General features: G+C 36.2%; 1 protein-coding gene across 2 annotated transcripts in view; it reads right to left on the minus strand.

Moving 5' to 3' along the window:
• The window catches only part of LOC107746641 (calcium-binding protein 2-like), a 26,155-nt gene extending 17,941 nt beyond the window's left edge, over positions 1–8,214 (minus strand). Inside the window, exons 1-2 of one of the 2 annotated variants that reach the window (XM_016560939.1) lie at positions 7,997–8,214; positions 6,625–6,802 (exon numbers count right to left, since the gene is read on the minus strand). In XM_016560939.1, coding sequence (XP_016416425.1) covers positions 6,625–6,802; positions 7,997–8,181 — 363 coding nt within the window. In that variant the 5' untranslated portion in view covers positions 8,182–8,214. Of the gene's footprint in view, positions 1–6,624; positions 6,814–7,996 lie in introns of both variants that reach the window. The other variant, XM_016560956.1, reaches the window with a different exon arrangement.
• Positions 8,215–18,093: the final 9,879 nt, after the last annotated feature.

Consider the following 18,093-nt stretch of genomic DNA (forward strand, 5'->3'; position numbering starts at 1 on the left):
GTCTCCGCTGTTGGTTGTAATATTGGTGAAGTAAATCCACACTTTGCTGAAGAAGCGTTAGCAAACTCTTAAACAGCAACAACAGTACCATGTACTCCGCCATTGTTGTGTATGTTTGTTCGCGCTTGCCTTTAAAATCGACACGTACTGCGCATGTCTACATACCTAACACGTACTACAAAAAAACCCAAAACCTAACACGTACTATGCACGCGCATGACGTCACCGTTTTCAAAGATTCCAGTATTGGGTGTTTACACGAAAACGATAACGGTGGCGTTTTCAAAAACGTGCACTTTGAAACCCGTTTTCAAAAATATGCGTTTTCAGTCCCCAAAACGCCGTTGTCGTGTAAACGAACAGGCAAAACGCATAAAAAGTTTCCAGATTTTGGCTGAAAACGTTGTCGTGTAAACGGCCCCTTAGAGTGTCACCCCTTCTTTGGTGTCTGTGTTTTTACTCCATTGTGGCTAAATTATTGATTTTATTTCACGTATTTGTAAAAACACGCTTTGTGTTACAGTCACACTAGTTCATATACAGGTACATCTCAAAAAATTAGAATATCATGAAAAAGGTCAATATTTTTTGTCACTTTTCAGAAAGTGAAACCCATATATTATATAGATTCATTACACATAGAGTGAAATATTTCAAGCCTTATTTTTTTTTTTAAATTTTGATGATTATGGCTTACAGATAATGAAAACCCAAAATTCAGTGTCTCAGAAAATTAGAATATTGTGAAAAAGTTCAATATTGGAAAGTCATGGTGTCACACCCTAATCAGCTAATTACCTCAAAACACCTGCAAAGGTTTCCTGAGCCTTTAAATGGTCTCTCAGTCTGGGTCAGTAGACTACACAATCATGGGGAAGACTGCTGACTTGACAGATGTCCAGAAGACAGTCATTGACTGGGAGGGTAAGCCACAAAAGTTCATTGCTAAAGAAGCTGTTCACAGAGTGCTGTATCGAAGCATATTCATAGAAAGTTGAGTGGAAGGAAAAAGTGTGGTAGGAAAAGGTGCACCAGCAAAAGGGATAACCGCAGCCTTGAGAGGATTGTCAGGCAAAATCCATTCAAGAATTTGGGGGAGCTTCACAAGGAGTGGACTGAGGCTGGCGTCAGCACATCAAGAGCCACTATGCACAGACGAATCCTAGACATGGGCTACAAATGTCGCATTCCTCGTGTCAAGCCCAGAAACCATGTTGCTTGAAGTCCAGTGTGAAGTTTCCACAGTCAGTGATGATTTGGGCTGCCATGTCATCTGCTGGTGTTGGTCCACTGTGTTTTCTGAAGTCCACAGTCAACGCAGCCATCTACCAGGAAATTTTAGAGCACTTCATGCTTCCTTCTGCTGACAAGCTTTATGGAGATGCTGATTTCATTTTCCAGCAGGACTTGGCACCTGCCCACACTGCCAAAGGTACCAAAAGCTGGTTCAATGACCATGGTGTTACTGTGCTTGATTGGCCAGCAACTCCAAACTTGGCATACTTTTTCACTCTGCTGCTGTTTTTATCTGTACCAGAGTTGACTAATTAAGATATCAGGAGTTTATCTGTGTCTGGAGGCATATCAGCAGAACACATGGTAATAAAACATACTGCAATCTTTGAACATGATTTACATATCAGCCTTCTTGGAAATTCCCCCATGTAGTGCCTGCCAATGCCCAGCAATGTCAGCACTGCTTTTAAGGTGTCAATTGGCACCTGTAATCTAGGAAGGAGGCTACTTTGAGTAATATAAAATACACAATAGTTCTTATACTTACTTTTTAAATATATATAATTTTAATAACTTATATAAAATAGTAATATTAAAGAGTAGGTGTGTCCAAATTTTTAATTAGTACTAATATGAAACAAACATTGAAGGGAAGGGATGTAATCTTGTGAATGACAGGTAAATCTTATAAAGTTTTCTGCTTAATTCTGTGGGTGAGGATTATAACCAAAATCACACACACACACACACACACACACACGCGCGCGCGCACACACACACACACACATACACACATCTTTACAACAAAACCATTAAGATTAAAATGTTTAATTATTAAGCATGAATTTTTCGAAATCATTGAAAAACTATTCTTTCCTGCATCACAGTTTAAAGACAAATGAATTTAAGTAAAAAGCATGATTATACATGATGTATGTGAGTTTGAGTTTTCTTAAATGTGCTCTATAATGTTTTTGCTTTTTGCATACAATCAGTCATTTAAGTAGGCTACCACAGAAATGATATTAGCATTATATTAGTATATTATATATTTGTTACGTATCCGGTCCATGAACTTCCGTCTGCTAGCCATCAGAGGTCACCCTTCCATTTTCATTGACTCTCGCACTACACACTGTTGCATATCACCCCGGACTACATATGATTGCACACAGCTGTTTCATATCACTCACTCACTATTTAACACTCACTCTGATCCCTTCCCGGTGCCGAGTATTGTTTAGCGCTTATCATTTGATAGCTACACTACAGAGCCCTCGTTAGTTTACCCTGCCTTAGCCTAGTCTTGCCTTGTCTGTTTTCTCGGTTTCTGATCCTTGCCTGGTTTCCTGGATTTATCCCTTTAGTCTCGCCCTTTTGATTCTGTTCGCCGTTCGTTGACCTTCGCTAGCCCTAGGATTATTCTTGTGTCTTGTCCTCCATATTCCTGTTTGCCGTTGTCTGACCCATGCCTGTTTCTGACCACGCCTGTGAATAAAGCTTGCACATGGATCCGCACGTCTCACGTCTCGTCAGCCACGTTACAATATTAGTATAATCCGGTCAGTTGCAGGGCAAATCCTGTTAATACATGTAAGTACAAACTGCAGCCTTAGCTAAACTTCCCTCTTTACTGGACTCAATAGAGGGTTGCAGCCATGATGTCAATACCCAAAAGACTAATTTGCCATGGGTTTCCTTGAGATTTTCCAAAGAGGTTTTTATAATAGGGTTTTTAATTCATGGGTATTAGGTCTGTGGTAAACATACCACAGATATTTTGTTGTACAACGTATACTGCATGCTCACCTTACTACTTATATACGTTTTTAAAAATAACCATAATTGCTTCAAAATGTGCGTTTTCAGTATGGGTGTGTGTAATTTATGTTGTACAGCAAAATGTCCAAGTTTCGTCAATTTATATTTACAACAGAACTTGTTTTGATCATAAATTGAAAACCCGGATTATAACATTTCTCAGTGTTCCCGTTTGTTCCACCTTGACAACAGCCCTGACAGACAACACACACAAACCCCAGTCTTTGAGGAAAATTTTTAATAAATATAAGACCAAACGATTGAGAATTGTGGTCTGACTAATATTTGCACCCAATAACAACGGCAGCATCTCTATAGCATGCCTATACACTTTCATTCATTCATTTCTAGGTATCAGTGAGTCTGCCATTCTCATTCCCTCCATCTGTCTGGAAACAACAACTGTAAACATGTATGCATTTATGTGTATACTGCATACATGTAATCCACACTGACGTCAAAGAGTCAGTCGCTCTTTGTTAAAGCACTGGTGCATCAAAGAGTGTGTCTTACATCAGTAGACTAAATTTCACATTAATAAATCAGCAGGGGATAATCTGCTCAACACACATTTCTCACTCTGAGACATCTATGATTGTACATTTAACACATTAACAAGCTAACATCCACTTTCTCTATATCCTATTTACTCACACATAATGTGCACAGGCAGATTGGTGTCTTCCTATTAGCACACAACCCTGACTTACATTAAAACGTCACATTTTAAAGTGATAGTTCACCCAAAAGTGAAAATCTGTCTTTATTTCACCCTCATGTTATTCCAAACTTGTTTGATATTCTTTCTTCTGCGGAACACAGGTTTGTATTCCACTGAATTCTCACTCATAATTGTTTTTCATGTAATAAAGAACCAGCCGGCGACACTGTACACAGTGGCTCCTAATTGGGTTACCCGTGGAGACCTGGTCTCTGATTGGTGGATTAAATTATTCTATTGTAAGACAGCCAGACAACTGACCTACAGACGGTGAAATGTAGAACGTCTAGTTTCTGTTGATTCAAAAAGCTGTACTTGTGTATGTGTATATGTGTATGTGGGCTATAGAGGAGATCTGGGTTGTCTGCTGTATATTGGTGGGCCGTCGATGGTCAAAACACAAGAGAAGAGACAAAAAACAGAGAGACACCAAAGCAGAGAGGAGAAAAAGGTGTCAACCGAAAGCAGAATGTTTGTGTAGCTGTCAGCATGTGATGTATCCTAAAGTCACACAAATATTTTTTAACAATATTTAATTTGACAAGAAAAGAAAGTGATGTTTTCCTTGTTTTTTGTGTAAAAGAAGCCATGTAACACAATATATATTGATATATTTTATGATTATTTTACACTGTATTTAGATTATATTTTTTAATGCGATGAATTTATATTTTATGTTTTACGAATTTAAAATTTAGTTTAATTCAATGTAATTCAATGTTTCTTTGTAATTGTCTGTGAAATGTGGCAATTTCTGAGTGAAAATGATTTCTATACAAATTTTTTAAAGCACTTGAAAAATAGCAAAAATAAATAATGTGACTTTCATTTTCCAAAGAAAAAAGTTTGAAACTGTTAGTTTTTATATAAACCAACAAACAGGACATGCAATTTCCTGTACTTAAATAAACAAACATATTTATTAATTTCAATGGAGCAAAAAGACAGTAACATTGTTATTTCAACATCTGTGATAATGGACTGTTGCATACAATTATTAGGCTTTTTGAAAATTCTCATGCGTTGGGTTTAGTGTTTAGTTTGTGGTATGCTGGATGTCCCTATGATCACAAAGCTGTCCCCACATCTAGTGTGTGATATATTATTATTACGATGGGCCAAGCTGGGGTGTTTCACAAGAGAGTTCTTGTGAGTGAATCCGTTTTTAGATCTGATCTCTTGAGTCGTTAATCTCACCCATATAATCCTCCCCTTCTCTATCAATCTCTCATTATTCTTTTTCTTTCATCCCTCACTCTCTTCTCCCAGCCTTTCACTCCTCCTCCTTTCCACCCTCTCAGTGTTGTTGTTTTTCTTCGACTTGAATGATATAATTTCCAAGATTCAGTCTCTGCACTGTAGATGTTCGGCATAAGACTATACAGTATATTTTTTATTAGATTCTGACACATGCCATAGGATAAAATTTGGTATATTGTTGTTACCTTCTTTTTAATGATAATCGGTCATTAACATTTATGTTCTTTTTGGGGTCTGAAAGACCTCAAAAGCTTTTTAAAAGCCAAAAAAGTAGTGTTTTGTAGTGTTATTGTATTATTATTTTTTAATTAGTATTATTAATGTTATGAAGTCAGTCACGTTTAAAGTATCTGAAGGTTGATAGAGTTGGTCTTCATATCAAGTTAGTGAAGAATGTTAGTGGACTAGTGAAAAGTGAAGTAAAGAGATTTAATAGAAAGCTATGCTAGTTTCATATGCTATGCTTTCATTATGTTTGGGAATGCAAGCTTTAAAAAATGAGGTGTGGTGAATAATAGATAATACATAATACTCTTTCACCTTTTCCTCCAGTACAGAGCCATAATCCTCTGAAAGCAGAGAGTTTGTCAGAAAAATTATTATTATGATTATGGTTTTGTAAAAGGGTTTAACAATGAATAAACTTCTAACTGGAAAGAATGAATGTGAGGGGAGTGTAGATGAAGGGAACAATTCTGTGTTTCTTTATAGATTTTTCAGCAATGAACAATGGTACCATTGTACCAAAAAACGTTTTTGTACATAGTAACGTACTAATTCAGTCTATCTACTTTACAGTTTCCTGTTTAAAATGGACAATTGTTTGTACATCTTTTTTAGTGATAGTCTAATATCTGCATAACTCTCCTTCCTCCTGACCAATTAAAATATTTTAGCTCCCAATGAGGATTATTATTAAATACAAATGTCTAAGCACAATGTAGGCATCAGATATATTTTGACCAGTATTTGATCAAATTCAACATTTGAAATCAGCTTTTTTTGTGGAAAACTTTGAGATCTAAACCAGGAGAGCTACAGTGTCATGCCAATTAATAAGTAACATCAAGTGAGAGTTTCCAATTAACTTCATGTAGCTATTTAAACATCAAACACTAAAGAGCACAACTCAAAAACTACAAATGATAAGACTACAGAATCCTGGTCTTTGAGTTTGTAGAGCAAAAACTCATTTAGGCTACCACATGTGACCCATTCACAGATAGAGACTCTCATTCAGAATCACACATGAACAGCTTTTAGACAGTCGTCACAGTATCCATCAGTATAATAAGCACTGTTGCAACATGAATGAATATGCTAATATTACATTAGCAATCACAGCACTTTTTTCTGAGTAGTATATGACAGACCCGATCACCGTTTTTAGTTTATCTTCATAAAGAAACATTTTGATGTTCACTGCCTGTGAACTGAATTAACGCATTGTCATCCTTAATGAACCATTCCAGAGTTCAGCAAACCAAAACATTTGTTTGAATCAAGACCATGACTGACAGTACAACAGCTCACACCTCAGCGCAACATGAAAACATGAATCCCTTCTGTGACACAGAAGCCCATACCTGACCAAAGACAGATGCCACAATGGGTCTGAGTTTCCTGTGCTCCGTCTCTACTCCGAGGGGCTCTGTGTCAGGGTCAGTGGGTGAGTTCAGACTGAGGGTTTTAGTTTTGGGTGGCCGTTTGAAGCTGCCGCCGCCTGAAGAAGTGCTCCATCTCCTCAGCTTCTCTATCTTCTTCCTAAAGGACCCCTACATTTACAGTATGGAGCAAAAGAGCATATCAAAAGCTCCAAGTATGAAATGTGGAGACCATGACTAATTGTCACATGGGCTATATTATATATCAATAACTACTAGATCTAGAGGCAAGTACAGTTGCACAAATGCTTGTACAACAGTAGTTGTACATGATTTTTCTTTTTATTCTGTCCTCCCATAAATTATTGTATTATAGACTGCCATTTAAATTATGGTAAACTATTATATTATACAATAATCTTAATTTGGGGTCAGTAAGTTTTTTGTTTTTGTTGTTAAATTATTATGAATGAATCCTGAAAACAAAGTATTACGGCCCCCCCCACACACACACAAATAAAAAATAAAAGAAAAAAATATTAAATAAAAGAAAAAATAAAAGAAAAATGTGCAGCACAACATTTCAACATATTAATAATAATACATTTTTCTTGAGCATCAAAACAGCATATTAGAATAATTTCTTAAGGCTTATGTGACACTGAAGACTGGCTGCTGAAAATTCAGCTTTGCAATCACAAGAATAAATTATAAATTTAAAAACATAAAATAGAAAACAGTTATTTTAAATTGTAATAATATTTCAAAATATTAGTTTTTACTGTATTTTTTATCAAATAGATGCAGCCTTGATGAGTGTAAGAGACTTATTTCATAAACATTAAAAAATCGTAAAGACCTCAAACTTTTGAATGGTAGTGTGTGTATATATATATATATATATATTTATTTTTGTCAAATTTTTACTTTCATGAATTGTCTTGTGTTGTTTTACAGTTTATATTTAGCTGAAAAACATATAATAGGCTGTTTAATGGCATGCTCCATTGTAAAATCTAATCTAATCTAATCTAAAATATAATCCTTATATTATGACAAAATGTATTGGACACAAATGTTGTGCTAAATGAACTGTATCTTTGCAATAAGGGTTAAATGGTGTTTAAAAGTTGTCAAAACTAGGCTATGTGCCCGTACAGAAAACCTACCCTAAGAAACATTAACTGGACTAAAAAGTGTGACAACTAGCCCCGGTCTCCCTGATTTACTTCAAGCCTGTCTTTTTCATTTTCATATATTGTTCATTACACATACATAGTGTCAGTCTGCCAAACTTATACATTTTCAATCAGTTTTGCTCCATCTCATAGGCTGAGGCTCAAAGATGACATACCTTTTTGACAATCTTGTCTTGAGGAACCTCAATGGTTTCCATGCTGCCTGCTTCCATTGACATTTTTCTCTGTAATGACTGATGAGCATTAATGCTTTTCTATGGATCTGTGTTTTGTTTCTCTCACTCTGTCTGTTTAGATTCTGTTGCAGAAAATTACATTGAGTGTTTCCATCTCTGGACATCACTCGCCCCTCCTCTGTCTCTCTCTCTCTCCCCCCCTCTCTTGCTCACGTTCTCATTCATTCTCTCTCAATCTGTTCCTCTCTAATACTGTCCCTCCATCTCTCATTCTCTCTTGCTCATTCAGGTTCTCTGTCTCCTCCCCCCTTTTCTGTATAGATGCTCTGTGTCAAATAAATATAACAAATATTTCCCCATTGCCAGACATATGACACATATATATAAAATATACGTATGAATTCATGAACAATAATACATGAAAATTTGAATTTAATAGTTTTAATTTATTTTTTGGTCAAAAACAAAACAAAACTGATTCTCCCAAACATATAATCCTTTATCCTGTCTCCTGCTCCCTCACAAAATCCTCTTACACGTTCCTGTTCTTGTCTATTATTTTTCATCCTGTATTTTCACCCAACACCATTTATTTACATTTATATATGTATATATGTATATGTATATATATACATATATATATATATATATATATATATATATATATAATTAGTGGTGTCAAATTTGGTACTGACAACCTGCTGTTGAATTACAGAAGAAAAAAACCCCAAGGTACCTTCACGAAGTTCTTGTTTGGCAAAAGTGATATAAGCTATTCTGTGTCTTAAGACAAGTTAAGTTAGAACAAGTTCAATAAAACATCAGAGCGTCGTGAAATGCTGTAAACTGCGAAAATAAAGTCTCAAAATCCAAATGCACCGAACAAGATCGACTCGAACTAGACATCAAATAATGCACGCGTGTCACCTGATCCACATATGCACGGATTCCTTTTTGCATGAGCAATTTATGATATATTAATGCAGAACAGAACATTTTTATTCGCAAACATATCTGTATTTGTACAAATCGCTGCACAATCATTTAATCCCGAATTTTACAGACTCAAATTGAAAGGCATTTGTTTGTGGTTAGTAAGATACATGTATAAAATGTATGCAGTACATGGATAATTGTGCGTGTATCTATTAATCATTTTGAGTCTAATTTCATCCCATACTGAAACGGTACTGTGCTAGCAGCGCGTGCTCTTCAATTGCAGCACAAAGGCAATTGAAAGTCGCCTGTATCCTTTCATATCAAAGCACGAAATAAACGTGCATGCAATGACGTGGTCAGTTAAGTAATGAAGTTACCAAAAATGCATTAAAGCTGCCTTAAAACTGTGCATGCATATAATATATTTTATATAAGTCACATTTAAGAACATGTATCTGAAATGGTTTTCAAAACTGTCCTGGAGCAGCCCAGCACTGTCTGTCTCACTCATCTAACGCACCCGATTTAACTCGTCAGCTCATTAATAGAGACTTTAAGACCCGATGTGGGTCAGAAAAGGTATAAAGAGTTGAGAGAAAATATGATGTGTGTCAGATCCGCGTCACGTTCAGCAGCGGCAGCTCTTAAAGAAATAGCAGCCAAAATAACCTAATAACCAGTTGCTGTGATGTCTGTTAATCAAAGGACAAAGAAAGAAAGAGGAAAAAGGAACTTTTCTAGCTTTAAGGATTCATCTATATTTAATTTTGAATTTAGTGTTTGATAACTTCAATTTCAATTTCTGTATATTTCTGCTGAAGGGCACAGGTAAATATGACATTTATTATAATGGGTTTATGTGAAGATTGTTTTAAGTTCACTTAAATTAGAAGTTATTTTTTAAAGTCTAATAAATGTTAAAATTGATAGCTCTTAATTATAATGTAATGTTGAATGGCTATATTCAATGGTTAAATATTGGGGGGGGGGCAATTTTATATAGAAATCAGTATTGGTATCATTGATACTGGTCTTCAGTCATAAAAAAGATGCCATTAAACAAATATTTAAAAAATACTGTCTTTATGTTGTTTGTACATGAATTTGAAGATTGAATGTGAAATTATTGCAATATAAAAGTATATTTAAAAACTTTAATGTTAGGTGAGATTAATCATGATTAATTTCAGAAAAATGTGCGATTAATTAGTTAATTTTTTTTAATCGATTGACAGCACTTATATATATATATATGTTGTTTACCTTTTGTTGAGGACTTTAAGATATTGCTTTTAATAATAATAATAATATTAATAACAACAACAATATAATGACACTTTTACAAGAAATGTAAGTTCATGATTAGTCATTTGTGGGAATAATGCCATTATCTTTTCATTGTATTGCTATCTAAATTAATTACAACTTCCATATTTTACTTAAAATTGCTTGCTAAAAAACACTTTTTGAATAATTCTATGTGTGCTGTTCAGTTAAATGCTAAAAATCTAATTCAAAATTAACTTTTTGAATTGCAGTTCAATACTGTTAACAACCCATACAACCTCCTGGATGCATCTTCTGAAGTCAGTTCTCGATCATAGACATCCTGCCAAGCAGCAGTTTAAATAAGTAGGTGTAAGACTCACATTCCACAGCAGTGCTTTTGTTTATAGGTGAGGATTTTGTCATTCAGCACGCATAGCCCACATAACAGTAAAGTTATTTGATTAAAAGGGGAGAATGAAGAAAAAATCTCTATGATCTGCATGGTACATTTTGTTCTGATCTCGAGGGACTTATGTCACATTCACAGAGATGCTAGAGATGCATTCTGATTGCTGTTAAGACTGGTGCAAGGCAGCTTAATTTAAAAAGAAGGATATTTAATAGCTATGGGAAAGTAAATGTGGGTCCTCGCTTTAAGCATGTATGTGTCAGTGAACACATACACTCCAGTGTAAAACATTTCTTCATTTGCCTGCTGTCCATGGTTCCTCATTCCCTTTGTCCTAGAGTGCTCAGAGTAGCTGCAAGCTGCTAGTGACGCATACATGGAGTTTTAATACCACTAAGAGCATCTGTTTCATACCGTTACAGCACAGAGCTCACTCTTTTACAGCTTAAAACGCGAACTGTTCCGTCTGTCCACTCTATGCTCCATCCGTTCACCAATTTCTATTTTTTTTCCTCTCACATGATCCCTTGCTAAGTACAGCTGCTGATTAAAAACTTGGTCAACACATATGGAGTATGCAGATACTGTGGACGTTTTGTACAGTACAAAACTCTAAACCATTAAACCATAAACCATATTAAAATAATTATTATTATAGATTTTGTGTTTTGAAAATGATGGGAAATGAGGAAGAAATATTTGAGATTCTGCATTATTTCAAGGTCACTAATCAAGTAAGCAAATTTATAACGTTGATCATGTGAGCTTCTTTGTACCGATGGTCAGATGTTCTTGCTTCCATTGAAACACAAGGTGCTCTTTGGATCATCTCAAATCATCCTGAATTACCTGATGGGTATCACTTTATTCTACAGTACGTGTGCTTCCCTGGTACATACATGGTAAATATCTTGTACCCGGGGCAGATTTAGTGATTTGGGGGCCCCAGGCAAAATATAGGAATCGGGCCCTATATATTTGCACACATTTACCTAGATCAACCTTGAGGTGCCCCACAGTTGTGTCCAATGTTTCTACATTTTTCATGTACATGTTATAATGGCTTTCTTTCATGCTGTAGACTACGAAATAGCAATTGATTTACAGTTTTCACAAAAACAAAATAAATTATAAAATGATAAACCTCACAATTGAGCCTTTAAACCATTTTTTAAGAAAAGAGATGGGTCGAAAGTATAAATTATGATATTAATTTAAAACGGGGTTATTTTGGTGGATTTTCGCATTGGTCTGAACAAAAACTGCAGATGGGATTATTGGAAATGCGCATTCATTCTCTGCCAGCAGGAGGCGCTTTTGGAACATCAGAAGTACAGTGGTTTCCCCGGTAACGGCTGTAAACAAAGCAGCGCTGCTCATAAACACTATTTTATCAGATAAAATTAAAATGTCACCGGAACTTTTCCGAAGACAGTCGGTTCCCTTCAGAGATTCATTCATATAAAAACTTTAATTAGTGAGAATGAGAAAAATATAGCCTATATTGAGGAGAAAAGTCCACTGATGAGTTACCAGCGTAAGCCTGTGTGCCAAAGGCTGTCTAATTCTAAACTTTAAAATACACTTATTTTCGTTATTTTAACTACAAATTTAAATGAAAATGAAAAAATAATTAAATGGAAATTACACATTTACACACCTAAGGATTATATCAACGAAACAAGTAACTGTACATGCGTCCTCTACTTGGGTCCTTCTCATAAATGAGTAAGCGGCATTTAAAACAATTAACATATAATATGCACTGTTGCGCAATATTTAATTACAGCTTCAGATACATGATATTTTCATTTGCTACAAGCAGGATACACGAGGAGTGTGTTCAACTCGGACACGCAGACGGTTGTCGTGGTGATAAACACTAAAAAGCAACCATTCTCATGTCAGCGCTTAATGCGCATCTCGTATATGAAAAGCATTTTAGGGGGCCCTTGGCTTTTGGGGGCCCAAGGCGGTCGCCTACCTTTGCCTAATGGGTAAGTCCGCCTCTGCTTGTACCTACGAGCAAATGCGTGGTAACACAAGGTACTTACCTGAATGGCAACTAATAAGAAACACAGCTGTACTTAACAGTCGTACATGCACGGTAATTAGTTTGTACATACAGACAAGTGTGGGTACTTACAGGTAGTGTCCGTACATGGTAAATAATTAGATACTTTACTATACTTACTAATGTATGTACATGGTAAATATGTAGTACTTACGGACAAGTGTGTATGTACAAACAGGCAATTACATGTATCCGTATATGGTAAATAATAAGACACATTACTGTACATACTAATGGTACGTACGTAATTATGTAGCACCTGTGGACAAATGTGATTTTATTGTGTCTGTATGTGGTAACAAATAGGACACATACTGTACTTGGTATACGTGGAACATATGTAGTACTTACAGACAAGTGTGGGTAATAACCAGGGGTGTGGACTCGAGTCACTTGACTCGAGACTCGACTCGGACTCGAGTCCCAAATTTGATGACTTGCGACTCGACTCGACATAATTAAAGAAGACTTGAGACTCGACTTAGACTTTGACAGCAATGACTCGAGACTTGACTTGGACTTGAGCCCTGTGACTCGGAAAGACTTTATGATCAGATCAAAGTCGTTATAGACACGTCCCTGCAGCGTTGCGCTTGACTGGCAATAAGCCAGAGACTGCGTTCAGGGAGCGCTGGATAGGCTAGTATAAATTAATGGAGCAATAGCATAACTTACGACAATAGAACAGAGATAATAAAAATAACAAATTACACGATTCGTCTAGTAGCGATTTCCGCTCGTGAAAAGCGCTCCCCTGCCCGTTTGATCGCCGCCCAGCAGACACACGGAGCGGGCATGGTCACTTACATGTAGTGTCAGTATATGGTAACTAATAAGATACATTATACTTACTAATGGCATGCACATGGTAATTATGTAGCACTTAAGTGTTGTTAATAACAGGCACAAACATACAGTGTACATTCATGATAACTAATGTGAAACTATATGTGCTTACCAAAACTTTGACAAATTATAGATATTTGTAAGTTCAAGTCCTCATGGTACATGCTTTGGAAGTTGGTTGGGAACACTGCAGTAACTGTGCAGCACTGCATAGTGTTAATACTTAGCAGGCACAGTCCTTTTAAATAGGACTTTTGACACATGACAATCAGGAGTTGCAAGTGCAAATATGAGTCTGGTAGCTACTGTATAAGTCCAAAGTAAAATCTGACTACACACATAATTATGAGGAATGTACGTCATCCAAAATCTCTATTAGTTAAAAGAATCAGTGTTGTTAAAGATGACGTACACTCTAAAAAATGCTGGGTTAAAAAGGGACAAACCCAGCTATTGGGTTGTTTTGACGCCAAAACAACCCAACCGCTGGGTCAAAACAACCCAATAGCTGGGTTTGTCCCTTTTTAACCTAGCACTAGGTTATATTTAACCCAGCATTTTTTAGAGTGTAAGTTAACTGCAATGACACTTACCATCAATGACTCAATAAGTACCTTGGTCTATGTTTATACCTCCCAATTTGAGTACTGCGTAACTTATACATTAACTAATAGGTACATTCACCAGTACGTTCATAGTAAGTATATGGAAATAGGACTGTAAAATAAAGTGCACCATTTTACATAAACATTACATAGGAATTACCAGTTCTTCAAACTTTGTTATAAGCACTGTTGTGGAGAGCAATTTAGCGTTAACAGTCCTACACAAGCAATTGAAAAACAGTCATCTTTTTATTAGGTAAGTTTAGGACTTTATAGTTCACAAATCAGACAACATTCTTTGTACAGTGTAAAAACAATTACTTTTTATTGCCTAACATGGTATCAGCTAAAATACCTATAATGACATACCTACAGTTATTTACATGATTAGTCCACTGGACCACTGACACAAGGTTTGGATTGCATGAGATAAAACTAATTTTAAAATGGCACAGATCACAGATTTGTGAAATCTTATTGCATTTTAGACATTTTTTTTAGCCTACATAATTATAGACTGAGAACAGAGATGTAATATTGTTCATGGTTCACATAGGCTAACTGTATTTATGCATAAGGGCTGTTTACATCATGGATTACATAGGATTACTAGGATTATTTACCAGTGCATGAACTTCATATAGGAGTCAAGGGTAACATGACTTCTGCTAAAAATAGAGCCATCACGTATGGAGACAGACACATCTTTGTGCTGATTTCTCCTACACCTCCTGCAATATTAGACATCAGAAGGTTATAAAAGGTGTTGGGTTCCTCTTCTTGCCTCAGTTAGAAATGTACAATTTAAAACCATTATTAAAAGCGATTTATTTTCATGTCTTGCAAATAAAAAATGAGGGGGGCGATTACCATCGATATCCATCTTTTGTTGTGTTACTTTTTTGAATAGGCCTACCTTTTCTTTCGATCCTCCTTCGACATACTGGACACTTCTTTTTTCTAAGCAGAAGTCTGTTTCTGAAGCCATTTAATGAGTGACTTCTGTTTTCCATAAATGCTCCATACACGTCTGACTAGGCTCATTTTATTAATTTAATTCCATTGTCTAAGCGAGTTAATAGTCTTTTTTATATATTACAATCGGCCTCTAAAAACAGTGCAAAAAATCCGCTAAATCTAATAATGTGACTACTGATTGGCTTGTTTAGTATGAACACGTCCATAGGTTAGTTATAATTGCACATGCAGCCAACCAGCTTTTAATGTTTTAAACAGTAAACCCGCCCTTTCTGTATTTGAAACTGTCAGCGATCTCATCGATCAATCATTTCCTGTTTTTCGTCACCGTGTTAAGGTACGTTATCAAGTAAAAACAATACACATACTAGGAGTGTATGCGTATTTGTACCGAAAATATTCGATTCGTTTGGTTCTGGACGCGTGTGTACGCACTCTTTGATGTGGCGTGGCAGATCGCTGTATAGGTGTGAGTGAACGCGATCATCCCTTCCATTTTACTACTGGTTAAAGCATGAAATAATCATAAATAAACATATCATGCGTTTTATAATACATTTCATTAAATATATCCACTAAATCAGCTAGCCTACTATATATATATATATATATATATATATATATATATGTATGGCGATCTCATCGATCAATCATTTCCTGTTTTTCGTCACCGTGTTAAGGTACGTTATCAAGTAAAAACAATACACATACTAGGAGTGTATGCGTATTTGTACCGAAAATATTCGATTCGTTTGGTTCTGGACGGACGCGTGTGCACTCTTTGATGTGGCGTGGCAGATCGCTGTATAGGTGCGAGTGAACGCGATCATCCCTTCCATTTTACTACTGGTTAAAGCATGAAATAATCATAAATAAACATATCATGCGTTTTATAATACATTTCATTAAATATATCCACTAAATCAGCTAGCCTACTATATATATATATATATATATATATATATATATATGTATGATTGTATATATGTATGTATTTACAACGAATTGGAGTAGAAAGTTAATTTTATAATTTTAAAGTAAAAACTGCCTTAGAGTATGTGCAATTTACATGTTTCGTACATGGTCCCAATACTTTGGGCAATATAGCGTATGTTTGGTGCGGTAGGGGGCCCAACTTCATATTCTTTCATAGGGCCCAAAATTGCTAGCGGCGCCCCTGGTTGTAGGGTTGTGGTTGTGGTGGCTGTCCTTCTGCACGTGTCTCCCATGATCCTCTGGAGCTCAACCAGAGTGATCATTGTGTAGAAACATCTCAAAGATGGCTAAATGTCATATGTAATGCTTATTTTATTTATTTATTTATTTATTTATTTTTTGCTTCGTCATTATGGTATGAAGTATGAAGTGGTATGAAGTGTAGAATGATGTGAAAAATATTTTAAAGCATTTTAGCATAAGGCACATAGCAAAATGTGAAAAATTGAAAGAGTCTTAATTTGAATGCATTGTGTATAGAACTGTGATACATATATATGTATGATTGTATATATGTATGCATTTACAACGAATTGGAGTAGAAAGTTAATTTTATAATTTTAAAGTAAAAACTGCCTTAGAGTATGTGCAATTTACATGTTTCGTACATGGTCCCAATACTTTGGGCAATATAGCGTATGTTTGGTGCGGTAGGGGGCCCAACCTCATATTCTTTCATAGGGCCCAAAATTGCTAGCGGCGCGCCGGCGCCCCTGAGAACAGCCCAACCCTGATGTTCGAATTTGTGCAACGCATTTTATGGACAACAGTTTTGTGAACCTAGGAGAGTAGCCTACAAGGCTGGCTGTGCAAAGGCTATTTCTAAAAAAATAAATGGGTCAATTCCGACTTTGCTATGACAATCTGGCGCTTATTCTGAATTTTGCGCATCGTGTGTGTGTGTGTGAGAGAGAGAGAGAGAGAGAGACAGTGTCACATCACAGCAGAGTCAGCTGTCTTAACCGGGGCTTGTGTACTGCATCATTACTGTGTCTGTCAGGTGACTCTGTTCCCCTTTCGGGCTTGAGCTGATGGTAAAACTAATGACATTATTTACTGTCTTTACATTTATAATGTTGAAAGCTGAAGCTCGCGATTATGGAAAGGGGCGTTACATTTCCGACTCGTGCTTGTGGTGTTCGGCCAATCACAATGCACTGGGTTAGTTGGCCAATCAGAGCAGACTGCGCTTGTCGGAAGGAGGGACTTTGTAGAAAACGATGCGTTTGAGAGAGGCTGGGCATAGAGGAACTACAATAATGTACAGTATTTGAAAAATAACGTGTTTTTTGAACATTAAATCATGTCAACATATTCTGTTACACCAAATACACAAAATAATGATCTTTAAAATAGCATCATTTGACCCGTTTAAACCCTTTCCAATAAAGACCTGTAAAGTTTATTTGGATTTTATAAAATTATCTTTAAAATACAGCATCCTGAAAAAAGGGCTTTTCTTTCTTTTTTGCTGAGTTATATATATGTATATAGTCAGTAATCCGAACAATGTGAGAGAACAGAAACAGGAATATGGGTCATGTTGATTTGTGTTGTGTGTGTCTGAGGGACTTTTGTTTTTAGTTCATTTGTGTTTACTAGTGGCAAGGACATACTCTCTTTAATATTCTCAAAATCACAACAACCTCAGAGGTAATCCAGCATGACTATGGTTTAAATCAATCCCAGTGTAGCAAAGAGACATAGAAAAGATAAAGGCTTATGAGGCCATCCCATGATTGTGACCTTGGTTGGTAGACGGTAGACCGCAGTTCACTCAGAAACATCAGTCATCAGTACCAGGATGTTATTCCACATCATAAAGTCACATTTTGCCGTCCCTCTCTCCCTCATTTGTGGGGCAATTTTTAAAGCCAAAGAGGTTGATGGAGCCCTGTAAGCCACGCTGGACGTGGTTGATTCTGGTGGTGGTGGGAGAGCTGGGTGAAGAGGGGAACAA

Source organism: Sinocyclocheilus rhinocerous, unplaced genomic scaffold (genome assembly GCF_001515625.1).
Source record: "Sinocyclocheilus rhinocerous isolate Xijiao unplaced genomic scaffold, SAMN03320098_v1.1 scaffold2026, whole genome shotgun sequence".
NCBI classification, from domain to species: Eukaryota; Metazoa; Chordata; class Actinopteri; order Cypriniformes; family Cyprinidae; genus Sinocyclocheilus; species Sinocyclocheilus rhinocerous.